General features: G+C 39.6%; 7 protein-coding genes across 14 annotated transcripts; 3 read left to right on the top strand and 4 right to left on the bottom strand.

Moving 5' to 3' along the window:
• The first annotated feature begins 147 nt into the window (after window positions 1-147).
• LOC105281775 (ras-related protein Rab-24) lies at window positions 148-2,704 on the top strand. 2 transcript variants are annotated; one of them, XM_011343247.3, is made up of 4 exons: window positions 148-722; window positions 1,334-1,422; window positions 1,544-1,821; window positions 1,916-2,704. In XM_011343247.3, the coding sequence occupies exons 1-4, from the start codon at window positions 609-611 to the stop codon at window positions 2,035-2,037; spliced, it is 603 nt and encodes a 200-aa protein (XP_011341549.1). In that variant the 5' UTR covers window positions 148-608; the 3' UTR covers window positions 2,038-2,704. The 2 variants fall into 2 exon arrangements, with proteins under 2 accessions (XP_011341549.1, XP_011341550.1); XM_011343248.2 differs by having other exon boundaries at window positions 583-722; window positions 1,215-1,422.
• Window positions 2,510-5,003, bottom strand: LOC105281774 (S-adenosylmethionine mitochondrial carrier protein). Of its 2 annotated transcripts, XR_894365.2 has the most exons (7): window positions 4,328-5,003; window positions 3,820-3,976; window positions 3,637-3,746; window positions 3,260-3,500; window positions 3,044-3,182; window positions 2,736-2,964; window positions 2,510-2,620 (listed from the first exon to the last, which is right to left on the bottom strand). XR_894365.2 is itself a non-coding variant. In XM_011343246.3 (6 exons), the coding sequence occupies exons 1-6, from the start codon at window positions 4,400-4,402 to the stop codon at window positions 2,853-2,855; spliced, it is 834 nt and encodes a 277-aa protein (XP_011341548.1). In that variant the 5' UTR covers window positions 4,403-5,003; the 3' UTR covers window positions 2,703-2,852. The 2 variants fall into 2 exon arrangements, 1 of the variants encoding a protein (XP_011341548.1); XM_011343246.3 differs by lacking the exon at window positions 2,510-2,620 and having other exon boundaries at window positions 2,703-2,964.
• A 2-nt stretch (window positions 5,004-5,005) lies between these two features.
• Window positions 5,006-9,541, top strand: LOC105281773 (uncharacterized protein C3orf18). 5 transcript variants are annotated; one of them, XM_026968048.1, is made up of 5 exons: window positions 5,006-5,024; window positions 6,380-6,774; window positions 7,081-7,224; window positions 7,294-7,780; window positions 9,232-9,469. In XM_026968048.1, the coding sequence occupies exons 1-4, from the start codon at window positions 5,021-5,023 to the stop codon at window positions 7,348-7,350; spliced, it is 600 nt and encodes a 199-aa protein (XP_026823849.1). In that variant the 5' UTR covers window positions 5,006-5,020; the 3' UTR covers window positions 7,351-7,780; window positions 9,232-9,469. The 5 variants fall into 5 exon arrangements, with proteins under 5 accessions (XP_026823849.1, XP_011341547.1, XP_011341546.1 ...); XM_011343245.1 differs by lacking the exon at window positions 7,294-7,780 and having other exon boundaries at window positions 9,232-9,541; XM_011343244.3 differs by lacking the exon at window positions 9,232-9,469 and having other exon boundaries at window positions 6,380-6,768; window positions 7,294-7,586.
• On the bottom strand, window positions 7,932-10,939 carry LOC105281772 (high mobility group protein HMGI-C). 2 transcript variants are annotated; one of them, XM_011343238.2, is made up of 3 exons: window positions 10,787-10,939; window positions 8,937-9,179; window positions 7,932-8,833 (listed from the first exon to the last, which is right to left on the bottom strand). In XM_011343238.2, the coding sequence occupies exons 1-3, from the start codon at window positions 10,922-10,924 to the stop codon at window positions 8,702-8,704; spliced, it is 513 nt and encodes a 170-aa protein (XP_011341540.1). In that variant the 5' UTR covers window positions 10,925-10,939; the 3' UTR covers window positions 7,932-8,701. The 2 variants fall into 2 exon arrangements, with proteins under 2 accessions (XP_011341540.1, XP_011341541.1); XM_011343239.3 differs by lacking the exon at window positions 10,787-10,939 and adding an exon at window positions 10,587-10,738 and having other exon boundaries at window positions 7,935-8,833.
• A 3,264-nt stretch (window positions 10,940-14,203) lies between these two features.
• On the top strand, window positions 14,204-21,325 carry LOC105281777 (SWI/SNF complex subunit SMARCC2). The gene is made up of 11 exons (XM_026975308.1): window positions 14,204-14,846; window positions 15,326-15,445; window positions 15,523-15,636; window positions 15,782-16,143; window positions 16,295-16,519; window positions 16,604-16,899; window positions 17,029-17,338; window positions 17,476-18,236; window positions 18,354-18,661; window positions 18,780-19,262; window positions 20,348-21,325. The coding sequence occupies exons 1-10, from the start codon at window positions 14,730-14,732 to the stop codon at window positions 19,245-19,247; spliced, it is 3,081 nt and encodes a 1,026-aa protein (XP_026831109.1). The 5' UTR covers window positions 14,204-14,729; the 3' UTR covers window positions 19,248-19,262; window positions 20,348-21,325.
• Window positions 19,552-23,042, bottom strand: LOC105281776. Its single transcript, XM_011343249.3, has 4 exons — window positions 22,105-23,042; window positions 21,505-21,835; window positions 20,332-20,537; window positions 19,552-20,062 (listed from the first exon to the last, which is right to left on the bottom strand). Exons 1-4 carry the CDS (start codon window positions 22,629-22,631, stop codon window positions 19,831-19,833), a joined length of 1,296 nt encoding a protein of 431 aa, XP_011341551.1. The 5' UTR covers window positions 22,632-23,042; the 3' UTR covers window positions 19,552-19,830.
• A 272-nt stretch (window positions 23,043-23,314) lies between these two features.
• Window positions 23,315-27,127, bottom strand: LOC105281778 (protein PTCD3 homolog, mitochondrial). The gene is made up of 10 exons (XM_011343253.3): window positions 26,996-27,127; window positions 26,497-26,611; window positions 26,177-26,374; window positions 25,811-26,067; window positions 25,578-25,686; window positions 25,103-25,439; window positions 24,814-25,019; window positions 24,360-24,698; window positions 23,700-23,918; window positions 23,315-23,604 (listed from the first exon to the last, which is right to left on the bottom strand). Exons 1-10 carry the CDS (start codon window positions 27,019-27,021, stop codon window positions 23,446-23,448), a joined length of 1,965 nt encoding a protein of 654 aa, XP_011341555.1. The 5' UTR covers window positions 27,022-27,127; the 3' UTR covers window positions 23,315-23,445.
• Between the last annotated feature and the right edge of the window lie 61 nt (window positions 27,128-27,188).

Genomic DNA, 27,188 nt, shown 5'->3' with positions numbered 1-27,188 from the left:
ATTTCTAAGCTGCCACGTTTTAATTTTATGACAGGTGAGAAGTGACACATGTAAAATATACATAATATTCTTACGTTTCATATGCCCGGAGATTCGTACCAAACTTTTTTTAGATAAGTGGTCAAAATAAAAATGTTATTGAGATATTCTATTCAGAGATCGCTCGTCACTCCTATCGACTTTTAAATAGTAGTTTAGTTCGAACCCACTAGGAGTCTCTATACATTCGTGGTTAATCTTTAAACCGTTTGAAGTGAGGCACTTCAAATATACATGACAGTCTTTTCGTTGCATATACATCCATAGTTTACATATGCGTATAACTGGTACATTAATATTATCTTGCGCTTAGGCTTTACGAATAGACGTATTTGCAACATTTAAAATCTATATTTTTTATACGTTCATATGATTTGTATTTTTTTACGTTTTCATACTCGCAAAAGACAAAATAAATCAGTAAATCGCGCGAAGCAAAGTATCCTCGTAAATAGACTGTACATTATTGTACCTACATTGTACATTCGTACGAGCGCCATAAGTGGCTGTGTACCATAACCTTAAATACTCAATGCTGAAATAGTGGTCGGAAAATTTTAAATTCAAATATGAATCGCGTGGATTTTAAAGTCGTGTTATTGGGCGATGTGAGAGTGGGAAAGACGAGTCTCATGGAACGATACGTACGTAATTCGTTTGACAGTGAACGACCCTATCAGAATGTAAGTACCTTTATTCAAGTCATTGTTATTGTTACATGAGAAAGACGATTCAATACAAAGGATTGCTGAGACAAAGAGAATAAAAACATGAGTCTTCCTTAGAATTTTTAGAATCCTTTTCGACTGTAGGGCTATTTCTTTTAGCTGAATATATAGTTCCTGCATGAAATGATCTATCCATAACATCAATGGAAAGTATTAAAACTTGAATGTGGGCGTTTCTCTCTATCTATAATCATTTTATCATTTAATCGATTTTATATCTACTTTTGTATCAGTAATTCAAAATTATTGTAATTTTTCGTTGACTTATTTCGAATATAATTAATGTACGCTAGAAGTGACAGAAATACTTTTTGTTGGTGTTCTCAAGTATTTAAAGGAGAGAGAGAAGAATTGTAAGAAGATAAAACAGCAGGAGAAAATCACAGCTAAGAGAAATAGATTTACTCATTTTGTGAACACTAACATGAAATATTTTGTTTCTCTTAGTCCGCGATGTTGTGGAAGAAAAATTGTAAAGTAACATTATTAAAGTTTGCACTGAGAATCGTCTAGAAGGGAAGGGAAGGCATCATATACAAATTAATGCAGTTGAAATTATGCCGCAGACGATAGGCACTGTGTTCGCAGCGAAGCGAGTACAAGTGAATGATGTGTCACTTGCAATGGGAATATGGGACACCGCAGGCAGCGAACGGTAAGTACACCTTCGTTATACCGCTTTCTCGATTCAAAATTCTCAATGTATAATATATACCTTACTGATTCGTACACATATACATTCAATAATACATGATTATGTGTCATTGATTATTTAGATACGATGCGATGACTAGAACTTATTACCGCGGTGCAAAGGCTGCCATAGTATGTTTTGATCTTATGGAAATGAGTACGTTCCAAAGGGCGAAACATTGGGTGAGCGAGCTCAGAAGCATCGAGGAAAATTGCAGGGTGTATCTGTGTGGCACGAAAAAAGATTTGGTCGAAGATTTTTCATCGAGCAATCCAGACACGATGAAGCTGATAAAAACGTACGCCTTAGGCACGCAATCCAAGCTGTTCTTAACGTCAAGTAAAACGGGGGAGAATGTAGGTAAGTGCAACTTGTCGCAACTGTGTGCGCATATATAATAAATCTACTTACTTTCTTCTCGAAATGTATTTATTTAAAAATTTTATTCTTTCAGTCGAAATGTTCGACGAAATTATACAAGATTTCGCAGCTAATCCCGAGAATTTGCAACAAATGATAGAAGAAATCGATCTAAACAAAAGGTCTGAGAAGAGATATTGTTGCGTAATGAGCTAACGAAGTTAAGTATTAATATTACGTATTCGCGTCCGATGCCTTCAAATTTATTTTAAGCTTATCAGATAATATCTCAGATAATTCTGACAGCGTAATACGTAATAGTTATAGTTACATATAATAGATTTTTAACGTGTATTGTTAAAAATCAATGTGATATTATTTCGCTCAGTAACTTTCATTTAGAATTTTGTATTGCAATGTTATATTAGCACTGTGCATACACAATGTGTATTTGTAGGTTAAAAGCAAATACCTCAGCAAATAACAAGTTTCTAAAGAGATGTATAAAATACGTATTATACAATCGAAAAATATTTTCAGATAAATATTCTTATGTAATCCTTTTAATTATTTTATTCGAAGCATTGTTCATTTGCATTGGTAAGCGATACCGTATTGTGCACGATTACTTCTATCGCCGATTGTGATCAAAAAATGTAGTTTTACTATCTTATTTTCGAATGTTTCGTTGAATGTATCTTTTTCAAAATTTTACGTGCTCCGGCTCAGAATAGATTGCACTTACGTTGTCATATAGGAACATATAAAACCGTCGTATATTTTTCAGAATTTCTTAAAGCTGAAAATCGATAAATGTTACTCGTTAAAAGTCTTATTTTTCTCATAACGCATTAGTGATAAGTAAATAAAAAAATTTTTATTGTAATTGTCTTTTATTGATTTATAATTATTACCTTTCGGAATTGATGCCAGCGAATATTGTCGAATAGAAAGGCTCAAGTATACCAGAATGTGTTCATAAAATTTATGCTAGTTTAGTATAATTTTACAATTTATCGATTTATCAGTGATTATTGTGAAAAATTGCATATACAAAATTCTCTGACTTGCTCATAAACACCAAAGAATATGAATCCACCAATAGTAAAGCCGATTACTCTTGGAAGAAAACCGGCGAACAATCTAAGGATGTTAAAACATTGGGAATTATTTTATCAAAAAATACAGATTTGAGTATGAACATCTATGTGTATCAACTCACCCCCTAACGCCATTGTCTTTATAAATCTCTTTCAACATTACCGATATTTTAACTTCCTCTTTCTCGGCCGACGTACTTGACAACATAATTCTGGTCTTTGCAACGTCTAACGGCGTTGTTATGGCAGCTGATATGGCAACTGAGGGAACAATGCAAGTTCATATCAAAAGTCAACCACAATTATTTCACCAGATAACGTCGTGAGCATTAAGTTACCTGACGCAGACCCGCAAGTGGCACCTTCTAAGGGTGTGCATTCCCGTTGCACGTGTCGGATCCAACAAAGTTTGAAGTACTCCCACAATGGCATTTGAATAACACCGAACGGTAAATCCCGTAGGACCGTACTTCCGTAACCGCGATACAATGTTTTTAATCTTAATCGATGCGTGTCCGATAAGAGAGCTTGTTTCCTCTGCTTAATTACTTCCACTGGTACCCGAACCAAACATGCTGTCTACATAAAAAAATCAAACAATTTTTAGCAATTAACTGTTCCTTAATTTAAAAAGATTAAACCATTATTATATGTATGCTAATATTATTATTATATTATTTTATTATAAACATCAGGTTGTACTGTCGTCACTTACCACTTCAGAGGAACATGCTGCAACCATGTGTATGATAGAATGATACTGATTCAGTATATATGGTTGTGAATACTGTTTTATTCCCTCATAAGTAATAAAAAATATGGCAGCTATAACAACAAAATTGATAACGATACAATGCTATAAAACTATGTATGACGTTATAAACGTTATAAATAATACCTGATGGAGCAGAACCTAACACTACAGGTCCTATGCCTTTGTACAGTTGCTTAAAACCACCAGATTGGAAAAATCCATGCTGGCTTTGTAAGCGCGTTTTAAGGGTATCTAGTGGGAAGAGTGTCACGTCACAAACAATCCCTGCGAAAGCACCTGACTGATATCAAACATCAATTACTTTTTAATCAAATCAGCTTGATATTGCAGTTAAAAATTTCAGTGTTACGCATTCTTGCAAATTAAGTGCAAAAGTATTATATAAAATTCAAAAGTACTTCAATAACGGACAACGTATCGTAAAGTATTATTTATAACGCAAGAGTACACTTGCTTTATTCATAAAAATCAATTTACGATATATATAATGTACATAAAAAATTTATCACGTAAAATTTTTGACATTTTTATAATATTCTGACGTGCTCGGTAAGTAATCAATGTATGATTTTACATCAACTATAAGAACATGAATTAAATGATCAATAAATATTGATGAAACAACGCTTACGATGAACGACGTGAGCAGAACGTCTCTCCTCGAAGGATTTCCCGTAGATTTCTCCTGCTTGTGAAACATTTCCATTTCGTGTAACGTTTGGCGTTTAACAGTCCGATTAGCAGCGTCGAAGTTTCAAGAAACGTCATGGAGCTGATAAGAAGAGAAGTGATGTCTAATCAGACGGCTAACTCGTATCACGCGCCAAAATCTTTTTGGGGAGAAAATTTCGTCCAGTCATGATAATCGATAATGGCAATTACTGTCAAATTTTAAACGTTTCGGGTTATGTCTATCCTTCTATCGCTCATAACGGAGCAACAAATGCAGATGATGCAAGCCGACGAGAAAACACGTGTTTTATGTGCATTACGTAAGCACGCGCGCGACTGAACAGTCACGTTTGCTGATTGTCGTCTGCTTTTCGGAATCTCCTAACCTACATCACGCGCGGGAAGAATCGAAGTAGCACCGAAAAGCAGTGGTTCTCAGATTTTTTTCAGGCCATTTCACATCTTGAGATTTATTCTGTTCTGCTCTGAATGATCATTCAATGATCGACGCATGTATGCATATGTAATGCTGTTACAAACACCGAAAAAGGAGTTAAACAAAATTGAAAATATATAAAAGGTACAACATCGAGCGTTCTCCTATCCAACCCTGTGCGATGAGTCACACGCCATGCTACGCACCTAGGGAATAATGCGTGAGTCATACAATAGCCAGTCAATTTCGTGCTTTCCCGTAATTAATAATACATATGCCAAATTTTTATCGCGCGAATGTTGCCGCGCTCGTGCACTGAACCACGAAATATCCCATTCACGACATTCATTAGTAGTCTAATCAATAAATTATTTCATAATTACATAGCAGATCAAATTTTATGTATCTCGAATAGCCGCGCGTGGTGCGTATAATGTGTGTGTTATTCGTGAGACGAGAGAAAGAGAGAATTTTGCTATCAAACATCTCGACGGGCGTTGTCTACACGCCAACGTGTTCCACAGAGAGAGAGAGAGCGTGTCTCTTAATTAATGCAGAACATACATTACCGCTTAAATATATCAAAAAAAGTCATTATAATGATCGTGCACGAACGTCAGATGGCGACGCAAGGTCGCGAAGAAATTTCGCGCTTGCGTTCGCGCCTGGCGTCGGGGGGGGCTGTTTTTCCGCGTCAGCGCGAACGAGCGAGATCGACATTCGTGGAGTACGCTGATCGCGACATGTCGACCGAGAACGCGTGAGACGCGCGGGACGCACAGACAGTAATAGTCAACTTGAATGTTGTCGACGATGCAACGACGGCCTAGACGGTAGTAGAGCAACCACGCGCGTGGAAAACGCCGTATCGATTTCGTATATATCGTGAGCATGACGCGCGATGGAACGAACGGAGCTGGGTCGATCTGCGTCTGACAATCCGCAAGAATGCCACCGTGAGATTCTGCGACGCTGCAATCTCGCTGCTTAAATATCACCGATAAAGCCAAGAGTATATACATCCAAGTTTATCTGTCTGTCGTCACGGTGAAAACTGATAAGTCCTACTCTCTAGCCTTGCCAGGTGACGCTCGGTGGTTTCCACTACCTCGACACGTGCATCAAATTCATATCGAGGGGTAACGGAGTATATACCTGTACGACGAACGCGGCGCATGATACACGCGTGGCTATCGTGAGCGCAAGCAGCGGCGGGGAACACGTCGCGATCGCGTCCGTTTGTTAACGGAACGGAACGCAAAACTAGCCGATCTGTGATATCCACGTCTGCACAAAATCCAGATTATAGCGGTCTCTCTCTTTCTCTCGGTGCACTCTTCCATGATACATCACGGCGACAAGGAGAACGAAATAGCGTGACGAGAAAAACGAGGAAGAGCGAATGCGTCTTACTCCTCATCGGTACGACACTCGTTACTAAAAGTACTAATTTTGTTAACACCGACGCGCGACGCAGGAGCGAGGCGCGAATGTATGCCACGGCGGGAGTGCCCAGGATCGCTCGGTGTGACTAATAACACAGCTTTAACAACGAAAATTCACGCTCTGCCGAAGGTAAAATGCACGGGGATGATGGTACGAATGACACGAGGGAGATCAACGCGACGGACGTCACCAACTCTATTTTGTACACTATATTGATGAATGATTTCGCGACGGTTTCGTCGACGAGCATGACGAGCACGATCTACAACGAGAGCACGTCCACGACAACGTACGCGGACCTGTCGCAGGAGAGTGGCCAGCGTCTGTGGAATCTGTCGAGGACCGCCGTGACGTCTCTGTCCGAGACGACGGCGGTGCCGTTCAACGCCACGAGGAGCACCACCGCGTACACATCGAGCACGACCGACTCGTACGACGAGTTCGGCCCACCGGAAGGAGTAGAATATATTTTCGTGCCGCTCGGTGTAGTGGTCTCTGTTATAATACTATCAGCTGTGGTATGGGTAGCGATATCACTTTTGTCATTACCTTGTGACGTTTTTCCCTGCCTCCCCCCCATTTTTCGTTCTCAGATGCAGCGCTACGCTAAACGCATCACGTGCGGATACCGGCAATCAAAGTATACACGTTATCTCTCTGCTTTGACATGTTCAAACCGCTCATTTCGCGACGGGCTCACTCGCGTGCGACGATTCTCGCAATCGGTCGGCAAATCCTCTTTTCTTTTCTCGCAACGCTTCGTATCCCGCTTTTCTTGTTAGGTGTAAACGGGATTTCCCACGCCCTAATGTCTGATTCTGTCTTTAAAGGTACTAATTATATCGAGGAAACGGAAGCTGGAACGCTTAAGGCACAGACTCATGCCAATGTACAACTTCGATCCTGGAGAAGAGGAGGAGGACGACTGGGAGACCGAGCTGCTGGACGAGTGCTACAACACGCATCAGAGACGAGTGTGTAAGATTGCATTCTCTCGTGATTCGTGCGAGTGCTTCGAGAATAAGGAATGATTGATTTTACAGCAAGGATACCAATCCATGGACACTGAAGAGAACGCGGAACTGTTCGGTGGCCACTAATAGCACATTTTCATATAACATTCGAACCATTTTTTCCATTGCGCTACGATTGTCATAAGCCAAGATATCCTTATTATTTATTGTAACTCATGTATTCAAAGTAGAGCTTCTAAGCGTAATTGAACTTGCGACTTCAATCGAGAAGGCTATATTTTTTCTTATACAATTTCTTAAAGACCGAAATTTTATACAAGAATGGTACGTACATTTATTAGAAATATACTTAATGATTCCAATCTCTCGATTACTTCTCACGCAGCCTAAACGTCACTTGAGCCGTACGTTTCATTCAATTTTGAGTCGGTTTACCAAAATTGAATAATAACGTTACGCACACACGTATTCACGATTTTCGAAGTGCTAGCGATAATTACGTTCAAGACGGACGTTGGCGTTTACGCGATTACTCTCATGATCTAAATCTAAAAAGGTGAGACGATATGAAATTGTTTTAATCCATCATTTATGTAATCTATTTTAATTATTTAACTTTACTCAATTATCCTCCTTCCTTTTTGCGATGGAAAAATTTACCTCGTCTGAGCTACTGGAAATTTCGGGGAAAATATACGTAGAGTTAATAAGAGTACTTTGAGTTTATTTACTTTAATACAAATTTGACATTCACACATATGCTTGCCTCAAAAACGACAGTAATATACACTCATTAGTGTTATTAATTAATTAGAAAAGAATATTCCCTGCATATGTTACATACAAGAAGTATCTTTTTTCCGTTTAACTTTTTTTTCTATTCTCTTACGATATTAGATCAGTGTGAAGTTCTTTTTGGCTTTATGAATTGTAATACACATATGTAGGAGAAAAGGAGGTAGCAAATATGTGACACAATACTCTCTATACCATATGTGAGTGTTTGTTTTTTAAAAACTTTTTTTATCAAACTTTTCACTTCGTGTAAATTAAAAAAAAGTTTTGAGATCTGCATCTTAAAATCCAGTCTTCTTACTGCGGAGACAGTTACACATACATAGTCTTAGCACTTAAAAAGTACGTATTCATTAATCATTAATATTAGCATTGTCAAGTAAATATAAAGAACTTAGTAAATCCGTAACACAACTTTCGTATCCAACGTTCCTCTTTGAATTTGTCAACGCGTGGCAATGTACACCGCGAACCAGAATTTCAGGGGAAACTCCAATAATCGGTGAGAGCAATGTTCACCACTTCGTCAAATCACTCGCTCGAAAATGCCCGAGTTACAATTGGAGAAAAAAAAAACCTTGAAAGAACCGAACTTTGATTAAATCTGCATTTTTTTTAAAGACCTTCGAAGGATAAGTCAGATGTGTTAGTTCCGTCCTCCTCTAATGCATCCTCGGACGCTTCAGTTCTCCTCTTCCTCCTCTTCCTCTTCTTGTTCGTCTTCATCCTCGCCGGTGATCTCGGGTTTCTCTTCTGTCTTTTTCGGTCTGCCGCGACCGCGTGGCGAAGTAGTTGTGCCTTTTGGTGGTCCTTGCTGTAAGGTTAGACAATTCCCTCGTGAGTAATCGTAATCGAACGACGATACTTTCTCAAAATATTGGAGAAAGTTTTGTTACACATCGAAAGATGCCATGTACCTTCTTCTTATGAGAACCTTTAGGTCGACCCCTTCCCTTTTTGACGGGTCCGGGTGGCGCTTCGTCCTCGTTGTCAGATTTTGACGGGCGTACCGCATTATTCTTTTCCGCGGCAGGCCTACCCCTCTTTTTTGGTCCTTCCTTAACGGCGTTTTTATCTGCTTTAGCGGGCCTACCCCTTTTCTTCTTCTGCTCTTCCACCACAGGCGAATTGTCGTCTGACATATTTATTATCCCGTTAAACTGTGAAAACAAGAACAGTATTATCTCTCGATGTTTCGTCTCTTTTTTTCAGATTGTATCGTCCCCGATAAGATGAACTACAAAGCGAGACAGCTAATTGGAAGAATTCCGAGTCATTTGTGTATACCACGTACATATGGTGTGTAATTAAGACGAAAATAGTACATTATTTAATATTTTACATCGGAACACGTCTGCAAAGAGAGTACGACCCTTATCCGCGAATCTGCCGACTTTGAAAATTACTGTATGCCCGGGGGAAGCAAAATAAAAAATATGATACAAATGTACATTGTAGCTGTTATGTTAATCTATATACGCGCACAAACATAGAGAGAAATATATGTAATATCTGAAAAATATATGTAAAATGCATATCTTTTTAAAGATACATTAACCTTATACGAGCGCTGATAAAACAGCGTATCGCTATTATTGAACGAAGGCAGATAATAATTCTCGAATTAACGACAAAAAAACAGGAAAAAGAAAAAGAGCTAACGTGACCGAGTATCGATCTTCCGATATATTTTCCTCCCGCTCGCTATCTCGCGCGCTTCGAAGTATCGGGGATCGTGTCCGTCTAGCGAACGGCAGAAATGCGCAAACGCGCCGCGAAAATCAGTACTATCAATTACGCGCCTCAGAAATTTGCGGGAGGATACGGAGCGCATACGTGCAATTTGCGTCGCAAAACGGTTGCCACGATATGGCGCATGGCACCGCGCAATCCAAATAATTTATTCACGATCAAATAATCTGTCGGTCGCGTTGAATGACCGTAGAATTTCTGGCACCGGGAGATGATGAATCGCGGACGATCCGGCCAACGTGAATATCGCCGCGAGCCGAGCAACGAGCAACGGCCAACGGCGTCTTGCTGGTTCTCCAAAAGTTCCGCGCCCGCCATTTTCAAAATTCGCGAACGGTCGCATCGAAACGACGTGAGACGACTCGACGTTCATGCATCGACAATTTCGGTTTTCCGCGGCGAAATCCTACCAGTTATGACCGGCAATTTTTTCTCGAATTTTTCGCGCCCGTGGAATTATTCTTCTCCGTAACGAACATCGGAAAATCCGCGGTGACAGGATCCTCACGTCGGCTCGCGCTGCCGGGGACGCCATGAGAGAGGCGCGAATCATGGCGTCGCGAGTCGTGTGCTCCGCGGCGTCTCTCCGCATCGGCGAACGGCGCGTCGGATCCGATAGGCTAAAATCTCTGCAAGTAACGGCGCAACGACGCCGCGATACGCGTGGAAAAATCCGTTACACGCTCAGCGAGCGTCCCGCCGTATTTTCATGACGCGATCGCGCGCGCTTACCGCCCAAACAAAATATATCGCTCGCGACGCACAAAATTAATCGAACCGACGTACCGCGGCACCGTACGTACCCACTCACTCACCTCACTCGACTCGAAGTTAATATCGTGTGAGGGACACTCTCGACGCGAAGACAAAGGGTGATATTATCGCGCTGCTTCGCGTCGCCGTTTGGTCGCGCGCGTCGTGGCGTGGCGGCGGTCGGTGGTGTCTCGCGGTCACGTCGCGTCGTATCGCGGGATGCTCTCCCTCCGGGGGCTTAACGAACGCACTCTCACTGTACCGTTCGCGCGCGCCTGCCTACTCGCTCGCCCGCGGTGTGTGCACTCGGCACGCTTCTTGACTCTCGGCTCTCTGCTCGCTTCGCCGCCGTATCGCGTATATTAGTAGGCGCCGCTGTGCTCCGCGCACTAATACGCATGCCGCGCACACGACCCGCACATACACACACATACACACAAATCGCAGCGCCCCGCTAAACGCAGCCTCCACTTTTCTCTCGCGCGCGCGCTCGTTTCTCTGGCGGCGGCGGCGGACCGCCCGGCCGGCGGGCGACGCTCCGCTCTCAGGGAGAGGGTCACTCCTGTGCTGCGCGCAACCCGCGAAACGAACGGCGAGCGGCGAGCTGGAGTCGTTGGTCGTTACGCGTTAAAGCCATTAAAATCCGTCATGCGGACGCTTATGACTCGTGCGCAGAGATTTGACTTACCGTAGGAATAACAAGCCTAACTGACCGACGACGACGATATACTGCGACGCGATTCGCCGAGCTGCAGCTCGCGAGCCAGCATAAGGACCTTCCCCCTCCTTCCCTGCGACTGCTGGGTCGGAGTAAGGCAACGAATTCCCGCCAAAAGATCACCGGGTATCGTGGTATCGAAAGATCGTTGTTTTGTTATGGCGTCCCACGCCACCAGATTGTGGTGGATCCGGAGGCGCAGCTGCTCCGGCAATCTGTTGTTTTCTTCGTCGAATCGTCAAGACCGAACGAGACGCGAGACCGCGTAGGAATTTCGCGCGCGGGATCGAGCGCGATCGGTGATTTGGCGGGATGCGCGCGCGAGCGGCTGGCGAATGGCGAGGATGTAACATTATATATATATATATGTTACTTGTACGTACGCGTACTGTGTTCAGAAGGTATCGAGGATATTCTATATTATACGGAAAAATTTTGTTAATAATAAAAAGGATAAAACATGCATATTGATATTAATAATTACATATATGTTGCGTGTATATTGTGCATCTGTCGCGTGCAAAAGAAAAAATTAGAACACGGCACACCACGCGTGCGCGCGCGCACGACAAATGAGTAGTCACATCTAAGTGAAGGACGTTGACCTCCTGATAACTGATTTGCATGTATTTTCGACAACTTGAATCGTCGATGCAATTGAAGTAACATATTAGTTTTGAATTAATAACTTGATATTGCAAATTATGGATTTCACAAGGACAGTTGTACGTGAAAATTCCATTATTATTATCCAACTCAAAATTTATTTAATATTAATTAATATTATGGTATTGTTTATTTGACAAGACGTGATTTATTATCTCTTGCTTGCGTTATATCGGCTCGAGGAATAAATTATCAACGTTCAGATGTCTTTATTTGCAAACAATTATTTACGTCAAATATCTATTAATATTTAATTCATGCTCCGTCATCATGAAAGCTGGACTGCATTCGATTAGTACTCTCTTTCTAATTACTTCTTACATTCCTTGCATTTAAAATACAATACAATGCATATAACAGGCGCATATCTTCTGAAATATTTTCTTCCCTCTCACCTTCAAACCCAATCTTTTTTAAATGCCGAAATGCGATCGATCTATCAATTTTGAATCTCTCAATAATCTCTTGCGTATTATTTTGCACTAAATTGCGCACAATATATCATCTGTGCTAGAAGGTCGGCCAGAGTATAGCTGCTCATTAAGGTAGAAATCACGTAAATTTCGCAAATTTCTTAACAGTTCAAATTGGTGCACGATCCTAATATAAACATCTTGAATGTTTTTTTACAGTTTTACGGTGTAACAATTGGAATAGTTGAAATATACCATAAATTTTTTGCCAACTTTCCTTTGCTCATTTTCAAAATTTTTTTCACAACATAAATTCAGTCAAAACAAAACACGCAAGTCTTTCGTTCAAATGACCATTGAATATGTCACTTTTTTATAGACGCGCAATACGACGGCCGGTATTCATAGTTTAATCTTATATTTAAGGTGATCCTGGAGTGACCAGGGAATTTTTCGCGATGGTGCTGCTATTTGCACAATAAAATGCTTTTTACAAAAATTTGGCAATTTGTACGCACAAAATTGCAGCGGCCACCACTCGGGATAAAATAAAGGAATATAATGAAGCTTTTAGAAGTGACTTTAGAAGCGTAATAAAAGAGAAAAGTATATGTGAAAATCTTGTACCTACTTATACATACATACAAGAGTTTCACATATACTTTTCTCTTTTATTACGCTTCTAAAGTCACCTCGAAAAGCTTCATTATATTCCTTTATTTTATCCCGAGTTGGGACCGTCGCAATTTTGTGCGTACAAATTGCGAAATTTTTATAAAAAGTATTTCAACTTTAATTTTTGTATATGTAAGTGTGCAATTGGCAACACTTTTCACTAGCAACTCCAGGATCGCCTTAAGACCGTATTTTATATTTAAATATATCTTCAGATACTTCGTAGCCAATGAAATGATCTATACAGTATCTGCAGATAAACTTAAGTTAAGACACGGTCATAGACATAATAAGAATAGACCGAGCGTGAAGCGCAAAACGTGAAGCACAGCTAGAAAAGGACGGAAAGTAGGTGGAGGATCTCTTTCTCTCTCTGTTCGCGTCTTCCCCACTCTCCGCTTTTACCCCCACTCTTCTTTCCTTAGAGAGAGAGAGCAATCCTTCGCCTGCTTTCTCTCTTTTTCTACCTGTGATTCACTGCCAAGTTGAGAACACGCTCGGTCTATTCTTACTATGTCTATGGACACGGTCTAAAATATAAGATCGATCCGACTATGAATACCGGTCGGATGCTATAAAACCTTAAATTTATCTTCAGATATTCCGTGGCCAATGAAATGATCCGTACATCTGAAGATGAGCTTAAGCGGTCTTAAATATAATATCCGATTATAAATAATATACCGGCCACGTACACATAACAATCAATGATGTTATCATACTACTCTTCTAATGACATCTATTGGAATCGGGAATTCATTCAATAATATGAAAAGAATAAGGACAGTTATGGCGCCTAATTAATGACTAACTGTACAACCGGAACAGAAATCAAGAAACAATATCATCAGTAGAAATAAATTTCTGTCCTCCAACAAAAAAATAATTAATTTTAGGAATAAAGGAAACAAGTTTTTTAGTGTTATTAAATTTTTCTGAGAGATATACATAACATATTCTGTTTAGCGCAGTGTGTCGATACCGACGCGCAGGCACGAGATTATTACACTCACGTGCACTCTCTACACGTATCTACACCTCCTCGACCTCGCCGCATGGCGTGCAATGCGTTTATCTTTCTCTCGCTCGTGGTAAACGCGCGCACGCAACGCAATAATATATCGATTCGGCACTCTTGTTTTTCAAGGCATGACTTAAAACAAATGAAGAAACAAGTCTGGCAGATAAAAGTAGGCATTATTTCTCTGAAGGTTAACCGCCATTGATCTAACCGGCTTTCGCTGCCACATCGGTCATCCTTGTCGAGAACGTGGAAATCGATCGCGTCGCGAATCTCACGCTTTGATTATGCATCACGCTGCGGACGGTGGCTATGCGGTCGCGCAGGGTGCAGCGGCAATTTCGGTATCCCCCCAAAAAATGTCCCTAAAAAGTGTAGCTCCTGCTCGCGTGGCAGCCATGTTCTGAGACGCGTTTGCCAATCGTCGCGTTTCTCCTCATCTGAAAATAATATTCTTTTATATTTATATTCGAATTTACATTTAAAGTACGGCGTGTGATGATGCGGAATTGCGAGTGCTAACAAAATTTCATCGTGTGCGATTAATCTGGGACGATACTCGTCGTAATAGTGATACGCATTCTCACGAACGAGATAGTCGTGCGGCACACCGATACAGTTACAGCCAACTTCAGAGGCGTGTCATGTTTGCGCTCGGCGCATTGCTACTTGTTCGGAATCGTCGAAATTTGTCGTTGGAAATCTATGAAAGATGCTGTCATTAGGACCGAAAAAGGACGGCGGCCCCAACGCCAAGTTTTTCGAGTCGCCGGAGATCCTCGCACAGCTTGATGGCGTAAAGCAATGGCTTCTGAAGAACTGCAAGAAGGTACGTTCGCTCGCGTACGAACATGGACCCGGCGTCGAGAACCTGCCGTGGTCTGCGTTCGATTTCGCTCTTTCTTTGTCGGCACGCGGCGTGCTCGACGATCGTAATTATCGCGTTCGGATTTTTCGAAGAAAGAAAGTCCAAGTCTCTTGAAGCGATCGCGAAAATTTTCCATTATGCCCCTGAACGTGACTTGTACCGTGTTAACATTAACACGGAAATTACCTTGATGACTTCCCGTGATTGTGCATTCATGAAATCGGTTGTTCGTTCATTAAGTGTATATGAGCACACGATAGTAATAAATAAAATATTAAAGAGAACAAAAGATAGGAAAGTATAACTAACAAGGACAAAACAAAATTAGCTGGATAACATAAACCATAAATTGTGTTGATATTTTTCCATATTGATTGCATTGCACAAATAAAGTTGGCATTTGAATGGCTTATTTATAATTTTATATGATATCTTTACAGTATGTGCAAACAGATCCACCTACTAATAAGAATTTAGCTACGTTGATAGTACAACTACTGCAGTTCCAAGAAGACAATCTTGGCAAGAATGTGTCAAAACCACCTATGACTAGGCTTCCAGTACGTAAAATATCATCAGTTGGCAAAAGTAATAACGTACACTGTAATTAGATTGATGATTCACAAATTTTTTGTAGATGAGATGCTTCCTAGATTTCAAGCCTGGTGGTGGTTTGTGTCATATACTTGCAACGGCTTATCGGTTTAAGCAGGAACAAGGATGGCGACGGTTTGATTTTCCTGGTGGAAAAGTAATTTTTTTTCAATGCTTATATGTGTATTTTTCAGGATATACATTTCCGTTTAATAAAAAAAATATCTATGCTTTTTATATGAAGATTATTATAAAAACAAGGAAAATGTGTCTCACTAATTATAGAATTATTGTTCTCACAGTCAGGATCACGTACGGATCGTACGGTGGATATGTTGATGGCAGCAGAACGTGCTTTAATACAGAATAGATGTCTGACTATACCGAGTATCTTTGTCAGACCCGATGTCGATAAGAACACAGCCATGAAAGTGAAAGAGGCAATTAGAAGACACCAGGGAACCGTTGTAGAGAACGAGACCGATGCTACGCACATCATCTATCCTCCAGTAGATCCGATGGAGGAAGAATACGGGCGTCCCTGCATGAGACGCGAGAGAACAGTTTTACTTCATTGGTATTATTTCCCAGACAGCTATGATTCCTGGACAACGCTGGATCTTCCCTGGGATTATCCTGAAGGAACTGCATATACAAATGCAAGGTGCGAGACATTTTTAATCTTATTATTAATGAGAATTAACAAGGGGTATTAATTTTAAATCAATATTTGGCAATGTAAGTGAAATAAGTTGAAAATAAGTTGTACAAATCGTTTAATTTTTGCTTACAAATCTTTTGGAAATCATTTTTAGATCATTGTACAAAGTATCGGCTACATGGGCGCTAGACTTGGATCAATACAACGAGTGGATGAACGAGGAGGATTACGAGGTAGATGATAATGGTCAGAAAAGAATACACAAATACAGGCTCTCTGTGGAGGATTTGATGGCGCAGCCATCTCATCCGCCACCGACGAAAAAGCCCAAGAGAAAACGATCACCCAGCCCACCTCCAAAGTTAGGCAAGCGTAAGAGGTAAGAGAACTTCCGATAAGAAATTCGGATTTGAAATGGAGTCTCTCTCTTAGTTTCAATTTTTTCGCGTATTGCCGCTTACAGTAGCAGAGCAGTACCATCGGGTATCCAAAGCGCTTCGTCTGCATCATCGGCGACAGCTCCGAAGAAATCTCGCGGCGGTGAGGAAGAAGAAGATCTGACACAGGGAATGGAGGATCCACCCGCTGAACCACGTATCGTTGAGGTAGTTGCTACGCCCACGAATCCACCAATCACGGGTCAAAGCAACGCTACAACGGGAAATTCTACTCCGGCGTCTACTGGCAACAAGAAGCAAGATAGTGAGCTTCAACCTCTCAAATCGGGTAACTTGACCGATCTTGACGAACAAATGGAAGGTACGTAAAGAAATGTACATAATTATTCTTATATAATTTATATGTCACCAACGTTAAATTAATAACTATAATTAATAACTAGAAATATTTAAAATTAATTTGCTAATAATTACATCAAATATCATATAGGAGACAAAGGAAGCTCTCAAGGTGCCCAAGATAGAGAGGAAAGAGACACGAGTAAAGAAAGGGGCGAAGGTGGCAAAGGGGATGAACCGGAAGACAATGTGACGGAACAGACACATCACATTGTCGTTCCTAGTTACTCAGCTTGGTTCGATTACAATTCAATTCATACTATCGAAAAGAGAGCCCTATCAGAATTCTTTAATGGTAAAAACAAGTCTAAAACTCCAGAGATCTATCTTGCGTATAGAAATTTTATGATCGATACTTATCGACTAAATCCAACGGAATACATTACATCAACCGCTTGTAGGTAAGGAGATATAATTTAATATAAATATAAATTTAATATAAATTAAATTTAATATAAATTAATATAAATATCGTTTTATCACAATTTTACTTTTGAATTAAAAGAGATTAGTTTTTTCAAATAAAATACTCTTGCAGACGAAATTTAGCTGGAGATGTGTGCGCCATTATGCGCGTGCATGCATTCTTGGAGCAGTGGGGATTGATCAATTATCAAGTGGATGCAGAGTCCAGGCCCACGCCAATGGGACCGCCACCGACATCGCACTTTCATGTTCTGTCAGACACGCCGTCTGGCTTGGCGCCGGTTAATCCGAATCCACCGAAAACGCCACAGCCGTCCGCCGCAAAAATGTTGCTCGATCTGGAAAAGAAACCGATAGGTGTGACAGGCACTCTGGGTACGGAGGAAAAGGTTTCGGCAGGTGCAATGGCGAATTTCGGTCTGAAGATCGATCAATACTCGAGGAAACCTACAGTTCTCAAGAACAAGCAGGCAGCGGGTGCTACACGCGACTGGACCGAGCAGGAGACTCTCCTGCTGCTGGAGGGCTTAGAACTGCACAAGGACGATTGGAACAAAGTATGCGAACACGTGGGTTCAAGAACGCAAGACGAGTGTATCCTGCATTTCCTACGCCTACCTATAGAAGATCCTTACCTGGAGGAGGGCGGTCCTGAAGGATTGGGTCCACTGGCTTATCAACCAGTACCATTCTCGAAAGCTGGTAACCCCGTTATGAGCACAGTCGCTTTCTTAGCTTCGGTGGTTGATCCCAGAGTGGCGGCAAGCGCGGCCAAAGCCGCTATGGAAGAATTTGCTGCGATAAAGGACCAAGTGCCAGCTGCGTTGTTGGATCAACATCTGAGGAACGTTCAAGCTAGCGCTAACTCGGACGGTAATTGTTTTTCTAATTATTTTTGTATCGTATATCATATTCAAAATTTATTTTATTGTTTAAAAATATAAGAATGATAATTATAAAAATGAATTACTCATCTTTATATGTTTATAGGTAAATTTGATCCAGCAGCGGGTTTGGCACAGTCGGGTATCGCTGGCACAGGGCCACCTGAACCATCCGACGACACAACGGCAGCCGCGGCACTCTCCGTACCGGCAGGATCGGCTAACTCGCCGCATTCTGCAGCACCGACTCCTGAAGCTAAGAAGGAGGAACAAGAGAAACCTAAGGACGCTATGGACGTCGAGCCATCTCAAGTAGACGTTACGAAGAAAGAGGATGAAGCAAAGGAAAGCGAGGAGGATGCTAAGTCTACCAGTGATCCGGAGGCTGCGGAAGCGAAGGAAAAGAAGGACAAGGTAAGCATCGTGGTGATGTAAAGTAACTCTTTCAATAAAAATTATTAAATTTGTAGAGACAAACGGAGAAACTGACACTAAGTAGTTGATTCTAAACTAAATTTGATTTTTGACACAGGTCGTGAGGGATGCTCAACTTCAGTCCGCGGCGGCGGCGGCATTAGCAGCCGCAGCCGTTAAAGCTAAGCACTTGGCGGCAGTGGAGGAGCGCAAAATTAAATCATTGGTCGCGTTACTGGTCGAGACGCAGATGAAGAAACTGGAGATCAAATTGCGTCATTTCGAGGAGTTGGAGACGACGATGGAGCGCGAGCGCGAGGGCCTCGAGTATCAACGCCAACAACTTATTACTGAACGACAGCAGTTCCATCTGGAGCAACTGAAAGCGGCGGAATTTAGAGCGCGACAGCAGGCCCATCAACGATTGGCTCAGGAGCAACAACAGCAGCAGCAGCAGCAACAGCAAAATCAACATCCACCGTGGCAACCACCTGTCGCGCAGCAGCAGCAGCAGCAACAACCACCGAGCCCGCAAGCTCAACTGCAACAGCAGCCGCCACCGCACACACCGCCACAGCAGACATAACTCTTTCGTGAATTTGTGAGTTTTTGAGTAGTTATCAGCGTTTATAAAAAAACAGCGTATACTTGTGTGCTGTTGTGAGCGCGCCCGCGAGATTCGAGAAATCGACTTAGAATTTTATTTTTACCATTTTACTTCTTTCTTGATTCTTCGTTCTTCGATTGCACTGTAAGCTACACTTCCATGATTTTATGTTACGAACACAAAGGAAAACTATGTTTCATATCATTTTGAGGTCATTTTGGTATCATGAGATACTGAATAGGTATTTCGTATAAGGAGAGTGAGTGCATTAAGAATAAATATGTTTCTTAAAAGCTCCTCCATATTTTTTATTTCTTATATACGAGTATGTAGGTATATGTTAAATTACATATAGGAAATATTATTTTTCTTTGTACGTTGCGTATACACACATGTACAAAGAAACAAAAGTCTCTTTCAAAATAAATTTTATATGTTGTACCAATCTTTTCTCTCGATAATGTGTATTATAAGAGTTATAAAAATAATATAAGATGCATACACGTGTGATATACGTCGTACATGTTATTACATACACCGTTATTATGATGCAATGTCCAAGTTACAAGGCCTCGTTCTCAATCAATTCCAACACTAAGTCAGTCATGAGCCGAGCACACTCAGCACCCCCGGGTGGCGGTGCTCCTGCGGTGCTGTGTTTGTCCTCACTAGTTTCCGCACTGCTCGTTTCGTACAAGTTCGGCGCTTCATGACTGGCGCATGTGCTAATCGGTAGAATGTCCAACGCCAATCCCAATCCGAATCGTCCACACCTTCGCATTTCTTCGTTCAATCTGCAGTTGTACGAATGACGATATATTATCATAGAATCGATCATAAAGTTGCTAACCTGCCTTAAATCGATATCTTAAAGAACGCAGTTACAAAGATAATTTTCTACAGCACGTACATATAATTTCTTTTCAAATATGAATTCTTAGGAGAATAAATCCTTAAATAAAACGATATAAAATTATAGAGTTGTTAATATTATAGTAAGTAAAGAAACGTGAAGATGATATTTGTTATTGCACGCACAATTGAATCTCAACATTTTACTTACAATTCCCACATGACAGATGGATTTCTCGGCGGCTGCTCCGAATTAAGGACGTGCAGGGAAGACATCAGATGGGAATGATAATGCTGAAGAAGCTGTGTCATGTAAGGCTGCCTGACAACGCCACTCGTACAGCAGTATAACAAGTTTGCAAGATCGAGAGCAAGGGAACCAACCCGTGTCAGTTGAAAATCAACTAAATAAACGGCCTGCAAAAATACAGTATTAAACCGACGTCCTTTGATTTGACAAATATTGCCAATAGTTAAGCAATGTTAAATTGAAGGACATTAATTAAGTCATGAGTTTTGAAAAAATGGGGTTAAATCTATTAAAGACATTATTCTTCCTGGCTGTCTACCACTGAGTGAACATCCTAAATGATAACTAATGTTATTGTGACATTCATTCAACATTGGTACCAACATATTGGCCAACCATTAGCTTAAATATTTGCTAAATCGTGTGAAGCCGCTTTAGAAATCAAGTTTGGAGGGTTTCCTCTTAAATAATATAATTTATATTATTTAAGGGAGCGCGGTCGTAGTAAGGCGCACCTTGCACCAGTGCTAGCCAATGCTATTCAAAGAATATGATTTACAAACTCTAACGCATGATTAAGATTATTCACGAATATTCCATATACATGTATGAAATAATTTCTGAAATTATTTATACTTAACATAAATGAGAAGTGAAATAATAATAACTAAAAGAATAATTGAACAAGAAAATGTACATTTTCTTTAAACGTTTTTATATTTTTAGACGTTTTATGAAAGTATCAATGTCGAAATGTTTATTAATCGCGTACATTTATGTATATAACATAAAAACTTTTTCTTCATGATTGGCTGCACATGTCACTAGGTGTGACCAACTTCGCCAAACTGGAATTTTCTTTTGATAAGATTACGATCATGAAAAAAAGTTTTGAATCACATATAATATAAAAATCTTATAAATTTATATAATAAAAGTGTGTGTATACAACAAATGGTTTCTCGTGTACATTTCGTTATCTCACACAAAGGAAATATCGACAAAAATGAAGTATCCTCTTTCGATGATAAATATCTTTCATTGAATATTGCAAATTTTTGTTGTGGGTAAATTATCAAACATGCAACGCGTTGCATTCTTATTCTTATTTTTCTTACTAAATAAAAGATTTACCTCTGCATCTGAATTTGGTTTATCTTGGAAAAGGATATTATTAGTCCAGCAATCGCCGTGACAAAAAACTGAGAGAGGTCCTTGTGCGGAGACAAGTTCGCTCATAGTGCGGAAAAATACATCCTCATGTAAAAAAGCTTGTAACTTCGCCATTATCTCCTCTCTTTTATGATCCATGTGCGAGGGAAATGCTTCAGACACCATTTTAATAGCATTATTCGCGGCCACACGATAATATTGTCGATACCAATCCTCGTTATCTGGTCGAAATAATGTTTCTTGTATACCTTGATCATGTTCCGGATTCATTAATTTTGCGAACTCTTCTGGCCTTCAAAGAGTAAATCTTTTTTTGCATTAAAACTTGGAGAGATGAGGATGACGAATAGAGTTTAATTTGCGTAAAATTAAAATCTCTTGATTATTATATTAATATCTTTTATTATCTCTTATTATCTCACAATATTTTCATTTTCAATTCTAGTAGCAAAAATTGATAAAAATTGTCTGGAATTATTTTTGTGTAATAACTTATTTATTTATTAATCTCGGTAATTATGTGGAAACGTCAACTAGATGTATATTTGAATAGATGTATACCTGGATTCCCTTAATGTTATGCTGAGCGCGTGAAATCCAGCCAGAGCCTTCAGCACGTTCTTTACGTTTTCGACTTCCAACCCTTTCCGTCTATCTGCCATCTTGAAGCCTCTTACCCGCAAATCTTCCATAGCGATTAGATCAGCTCGAGCGGCGTATATTTTTGGCACCCCGTTAAACACTTTTCTGCCATTCAATTGTAGCCTGTTCAACACAGGCCATACGTGCTTATAGAACACAACTTCGTTTCTGAATAGCAACTCGCTCTTGAACGCCTCGCGGTGCTTCTTGCACTCAGGCAAAATCTTATAAATAATAGCGCATTCATAATTAATCCATTCTTGATTTTTCAATAACTTGCGTCCCTTCGCCCGGACCCGATACAGCATCGACGTATAGTTATCCCCTCTTCCCGATCCCGGTTCTTCGTCTAAACTACTGATCTCTACGTCGGGTTCGTCCTCGGTGATCAATTCACTCACATCCTCGAGCGTGAGCTTGTTACTGCCGTCGCCACAACTGTCCATTATTTTGATAAATCTCTCGGAAACTTCGATCTCGTACACAACGATAATTTCGACGATGTTTTCTCAAGTTTTTTGGAGAGACGTCTTTAATATCCTACACTTTACGGTGGATCGGAACGTTATGCCGTCTGATGCAGGAAATGAGTATTTGAGCGACCGGAGAGTCGGAGGGCTGTTGCCTCCCACCGTTTTGATTTAATTCATTAATGATTTGCGCCCCAACTCCAAGAGACAAGGACATTGATGCATGTCAATCATGCCCCGTCGTTCAGATTTTACGCTTGATTCTGTCACACGAGTTCGTCGTGCCAGATAATAAAAAACAATGCAGAGGATCTTTGTCGAAATTGATCAATCTTTCTTTGAGATTATATATCGTTCACATACCATCCTCATAGTAGAAAGTATTTACCATATGTCAAAAAAGATTCTTGAAAAGTGTGTTTGTATTAAGAAAGAAAGAGAGTAACAGTATATATCGATTATATTAAAAAGGATGTGATTACGTAATAGCAAACAACTAATATATTGAGTTGACCAGAAAGTGCGTGTTTAATATTAGTACAAAGTTGCGCGTTTAAATTTTGCTAAAGAAAACCGCACGAATTTTTCGGTCAATATAATATTTTTAAAAATCAGGAGGAGTTTGTAAGTGCAGCAGATAGCTTAGCGAATAGCGAAAATTATGTTATTCAAATCTGTATCTTTTTTTAATGTTCTCTAATTGAATCATTCATATCGTTCTATTATTACAATTTCTATACAAAATTACAATCGAAGATCAAATAATATAGTTTATGCTTCATTTGCAGAACTAATTCTTATCAGAGACTTGTAACTGAAGAACATCGTTACCCACTAAAGTCGTTAATATATTCTGCTGATTGGAAGTAAGTGGCACGGTTTGGTGTAATTTCCTAGCCATTTCTCCGGCTCCTTCTAGATTTGAAGAGATGACGTAGTCCAGGAGAGCCTGGAATAAGATATAATCACGTTGTCTTGTAACGATCTATCAACCAGCGTAATCTAATTATTAATCTAACGTCAAGAGCGTATACGTATACTTACAAAAATCGCTGGTACATGCGTCTGTGTTAAACACAGCTCGAATATCTCATTTATGCACTCTGTTGTAAGGGTACCGATTATCAAATGTGGCGATTTAATTAATGACGATATAATTTCTATCGTCTTGTCAAAGTTATCTGCGCGCAAAAGCAATAATACGATATTGCCTACTACTTTGCTCGACATTGTCGTGTGTTGTATTCTTTCAGCATTTCGAGTCTGTGTCATGAAAATAACGACTGTTAGTTCAATATCCTCCTCTATCGAAAAGATACTTCACGTAACTCGCAATCTCTATGACTTTCTTCTTCGACTTGAAAAACTTTTGATTAATCTAGAGATTATCTTTTCTTAGCGAAATAATTGAGAAAGATTGTAACTTACTACAGATATTTCCATTTTTCAATATTATATCAACATCTTTAAAAATAATCTTCAAAAGTAAACTTTTGTTAAGATCAAGAGTCTACTTGAAATTCACTGCAGAATATGATTATATTCATTCACTCTTAAAATTTCAGTTCGAACTGTTTCGAACAGCACAGAAAATACTGATATATCGACAGTTTAAAACAATTGTGTATCAGAAATTTTGTTATCAAAATTAAATATGGAAGGTTTGAATACTTTCTATTATTTGACGAACTTAATTTAAATTACCTGCACATGATTCCAGACGGTGAGCGCGTTATCGGCATATTGCGCGTTCAGGGGGGAATCGGATGCAGGTTTACAATGTACGCTCATCAAGTGTAATATATCCTCTAATAATTCTTCCCTGTCCAGCTGACTGAACATGACCATGTGTGACCAGAGTTTTGGTATATATTGCGTGGCAGTGTCTGCAGGATGTAATTGAAGAGCTTTCAATATAGCTTTCATCACGGTGGGTTCCGGAATAGTCACGTGCGGTACGAGCTTGTTGTAAAGTTTAAAGAACGTTTCCAAGTCCTCCATAGCCAAAATCAATTCTAAATAGTTGCGATAGTAGAGGTTTTCCTAAGGCAAGAAACATTAACAAGTAAATATTACAATAATTAAATAAATTAACAAGTGCAGCAAAATGTGCAGCGCGATGTGATAGACTTTTACAAAAAGTCACTATAATACTTACCCTGTAAGCATCGCCAATGAATTTATAATTATCACCGGTGAGAAGCAGCTCGTTTATCATTTCGCCCGCGTTACGATTGCAGAACTGCTTGCTCGCCATTTCCATCGCACAAACAAAGAAATTCAAGTCTCTCGCATCTTGTATAATAAGATTCTCCTCTTTCAAGGACCTTAGAATTTTCATGAAGCTCCCGTACGCAGCATCATCTGTTCGGCAAATAAGTACGTGAATGTCCGGTGATCGAGATGCGAAACCCTCTTAACACGAGACGACAACGTTATATAATTACCCAATGCGCGCAAAATTTGTAGCGTGTAAAAGTACGTAGTTAAAGATGGCTTTAGATCGCATTTAGTGATGTCGGCAAATATGGTGCGCGTGAATTCGAGAGCTATCCGTTTGTCCTTGAGACTAGCCACGACGCTAAGAGCAGCATTAAATGTATGGATATTCGGAACAATCCCACTCTTAGCCATGGTTCTATACACCTCTGTTACCATGATCATTGGTTTAGTATTTCCCTCCGCGAGCAGAGGGACTATTGAAATTATAGCATTGTATCCCTCGACGGATAATATTATATTGTCCTTTTGACTTTCCATGTACAAGTACCAAGCGTTCTCCATCTAAAACGACAAAATTATACTAAACTTTTTGCTCAAATCTTGAATTTCTACAGGACTTGAATTTTTGAATGTCTTAAAAGACTCCATTTTAATTAAGTTGCATGCATAGCACTCGATTCAAGATGCGTTAAAGCTTACATGAAAATATTTGGCCAAACCGCATATTAACGCATTATACGCAGCGGCTTTTACGACAGGTTCTTGAGTTTTCAAAAACTCAAATAATGTATCGATTTGCGGACGGCTTCTGCAAAATTAAGATAAATTTTATAACATTATTTATAAAGCGACATCAAACCAAGCAACGGAGGTAAGAATTGATCACATTGAGAAGAAAAAAATTACGTGTATTTACTATTCCATGAACTCACATCCATGTATTCCTTTTCACACGTTTTTCACTGTGCTGAAACCAACGAGTTTCTAATAGCTCGGTATTAATAGGTTCGCTATTATTGTAGAAGCACAATAATTCCAGGAGAGCCAGTTTTGTCGATACGGACACTTCTCCTTTCAGTAAATCGTATATCATAATGGAGTTGGAAACATGAGCGTTTGATATCTCGTTTAGTAATGTTTCCTCCGTCACTTTACTTTCTTCTGTGTATATGGGTGGTGGCACAAATGCCTATATGCACAATTCATAATTCAGTACAGTTGAGGAATAAAAATATAAGATAATAAATATAGATATGTACTATAGGTGATTTTATTGAATTTTGTTTCTAATATATTACCTCAATTTCAGGATCTGCTACTTTATGCTGAAATAAAGCACGGTGCTCCTCACGAATCCACATTGCAGCCTTTTTTCCAGATTCCTTTGCCAGGGCAAAAGTACGATTCTGCACTCTTGATAGTGGCGTCAAGTAAGGGTCATCGTGAAATTTGTAATGCGGTGCCGTGTAATCCCTAGATATAGTACTTTCAAGAGCCTATAATAAGATACATTGTATTGCATATATGTAAAAACATTTTAATATCAAACAAAACTTGCTTCACATATATACAGGAATAAGATAAAATAGTAATTGTGTTGTGTAATTATTTTACTAACTTTTAAAATATCTGTTGGACCACGTTCTATCTTGTTTGGAATATGAATATCCGAAGATAACGAAGTCGAAGTTGAAGTCGTCGATTGCAACCGTACTATTATATCCTGACATAATCTGTAAACAAAGATGTGTATTAAAATTTGAATTACTGTTACATGTACATACATCATTACACTCATTTTTAAACATTGTTGGAAGTGTCTTGAAAACAAGTATATAAGACATTAAACTCGCAAATATTTTACAAAATTAAACAATAAGCAGTATTCCCATTTAGATAAAAAATAAGTCTATTATGTGAATTAATCCAAATTATCAGACTTTTCTTTCAACATTTCAAAATTGTTTCGGAAACAGTAAATTAAATGTGCATAGATCGCGTTATTGCGATGTTGTGTGTGTACGCAAAACTTTCAATAATGTTAATCAGAGAAATATTTAATTCTTAAAAAGTTAATTCGCATATTTTAATGGAATAAATCTTAATTTGTTACGTACCTAGGCGAAATTCTTAAACGATTCATTATGTAAGTTTAAAAAAAAGAAAGAAATTGGTATTTCTTCCTCTCTTTAACCTGCAGGATAGCAAGTTTTGAGGTTAAATCAGATTGGAGCAAACGTGATGTTGGCTGCGTTCCAGTTGACGTTTCAAATGCTTCAAAACATTCCTTCCTTTTATTTGAAAGAAGGT

This window comes from Ooceraea biroi, chromosome 2 (assembly GCF_003672135.1).
Source record: "Ooceraea biroi isolate clonal line C1 chromosome 2, Obir_v5.4, whole genome shotgun sequence".
Taxonomy (NCBI): domain Eukaryota; kingdom Metazoa; phylum Arthropoda; class Insecta; order Hymenoptera; family Formicidae; genus Ooceraea; species Ooceraea biroi.
Note: the sequence above shows the minus strand (reverse complement) of the source record. Positions and strands in the feature narration are given on the sequence as shown.

What these genes read in the sequence shown, in the direction of transcription:
- LOC105281774 (XM_011343246.3), bottom strand. Translation starts at nt 4,402, where the DNA reads ATGGAAATGTTTCACAAGCAGGAGAAATCTACGGGAAATCCTTCGAGG. An exon ending in TTCTGCTCACGTCGTTCATC is followed by an intron (nt 3,977 to 4,327) that starts GTAAGCGTTGTT and finishes GTTTGATATCAG; the next exon opens with TCAGGTGCTTTCGCAGGGAT. An exon ending in AAAGACAATGGCGTTAGGGG is followed by an intron (nt 2,965 to 3,043) that starts GTGAGTTGATAC and finishes TAACATCCTTAG; the next exon opens with ATTGTTCGCCGGTTTTCTTC.
- LOC105281776 (XM_011343249.3), bottom strand. Translation starts at nt 22,631, where the DNA reads ATGGACAGTTGTGGCGACGGCAGTAACAAGCTCACGCTCGAGGATGTG. An exon ending in ATAACATTAAGGGAATCCAG is followed by an intron (nt 21,836 to 22,104) that starts GTATACATCTAT and finishes TACTCTTTGAAG; the next exon opens with GCCAGAAGAGTTCGCAAAAT. An exon ending in AACCAAATTCAGATGCAGAG is followed by an intron (nt 20,538 to 21,504) that starts GTAAATCTTTTA and finishes GTATTTTTGCAG; the next exon opens with GCCGTTTATTTAGTTGATTT.
- LOC105281775 (XM_011343247.3), top strand. Translation starts at nt 609, where the DNA reads ATGAATCGCGTGGATTTTAAAGTCGTGTTATTGGGCGATGTGAGAGTG. An exon ending in GTGAACGACCCTATCAGAAT is followed by an intron (nt 723 to 1,333) that starts GTAAGTACCTTT and finishes ATTATGCCGCAG; the next exon opens with ACGATAGGCACTGTGTTCGC. An exon ending in GACACCGCAGGCAGCGAACG is followed by an intron (nt 1,423 to 1,543) that starts GTAAGTACACCT and finishes TTGATTATTTAG; the next exon opens with ATACGATGCGATGACTAGAA.
- LOC105281777 (XM_026975308.1), top strand. Translation starts at nt 14,730, where the DNA reads ATGCTGTCATTAGGACCGAAAAAGGACGGCGGCCCCAACGCCAAGTTT. An exon ending in CACCTATGACTAGGCTTCCA is followed by an intron (nt 15,446 to 15,522) that starts GTACGTAAAATA and finishes AATTTTTTGTAG; the next exon opens with ATGAGATGCTTCCTAGATTT. An exon ending in ATTACATCAACCGCTTGTAG is followed by an intron (nt 17,339 to 17,475) that starts GTAAGGAGATAT and finishes ATACTCTTGCAG; the next exon opens with ACGAAATTTAGCTGGAGATG.
- LOC105281772 (XM_011343238.2), bottom strand. Translation starts at nt 10,924, where the DNA reads ATGCGTATTAGTGCGCGGAGCACAGCGGCGCCTACTAATATACGCGAT. An exon ending in TAGGCAGGCGCGCGCGAACG is followed by an intron (nt 9,180 to 10,786) that starts GTACAGTGAGAG and finishes TTGTTTTCACAG; the next exon opens with TTTAACGGGATAATAAATAT. An exon ending in AAGGTTCTCATAAGAAGAAG is followed by an intron (nt 8,834 to 8,936) that starts GTACATGGCATC and finishes CTAACCTTACAG; the next exon opens with CAAGGACCACCAAAAGGCAC.
- LOC105281778 (XM_011343253.3), bottom strand. Translation starts at nt 27,021, where the DNA reads ATGAATCGTTTAAGAATTTCGCCTAG. An exon ending in TAGCAGATCCTGAAATTGAG is followed by an intron (nt 26,068 to 26,176) that starts GTAATATATTAG and finishes TTGTGCATATAG; the next exon opens with GCATTTGTGCCACCACCCAT. An exon ending in GTTTGGCCAAATATTTTCAT is followed by an intron (nt 25,440 to 25,577) that starts GTAAGCTTTAAC and finishes TTGTCGTTTTAG; the next exon opens with ATGGAGAACGCTTGGTACTT.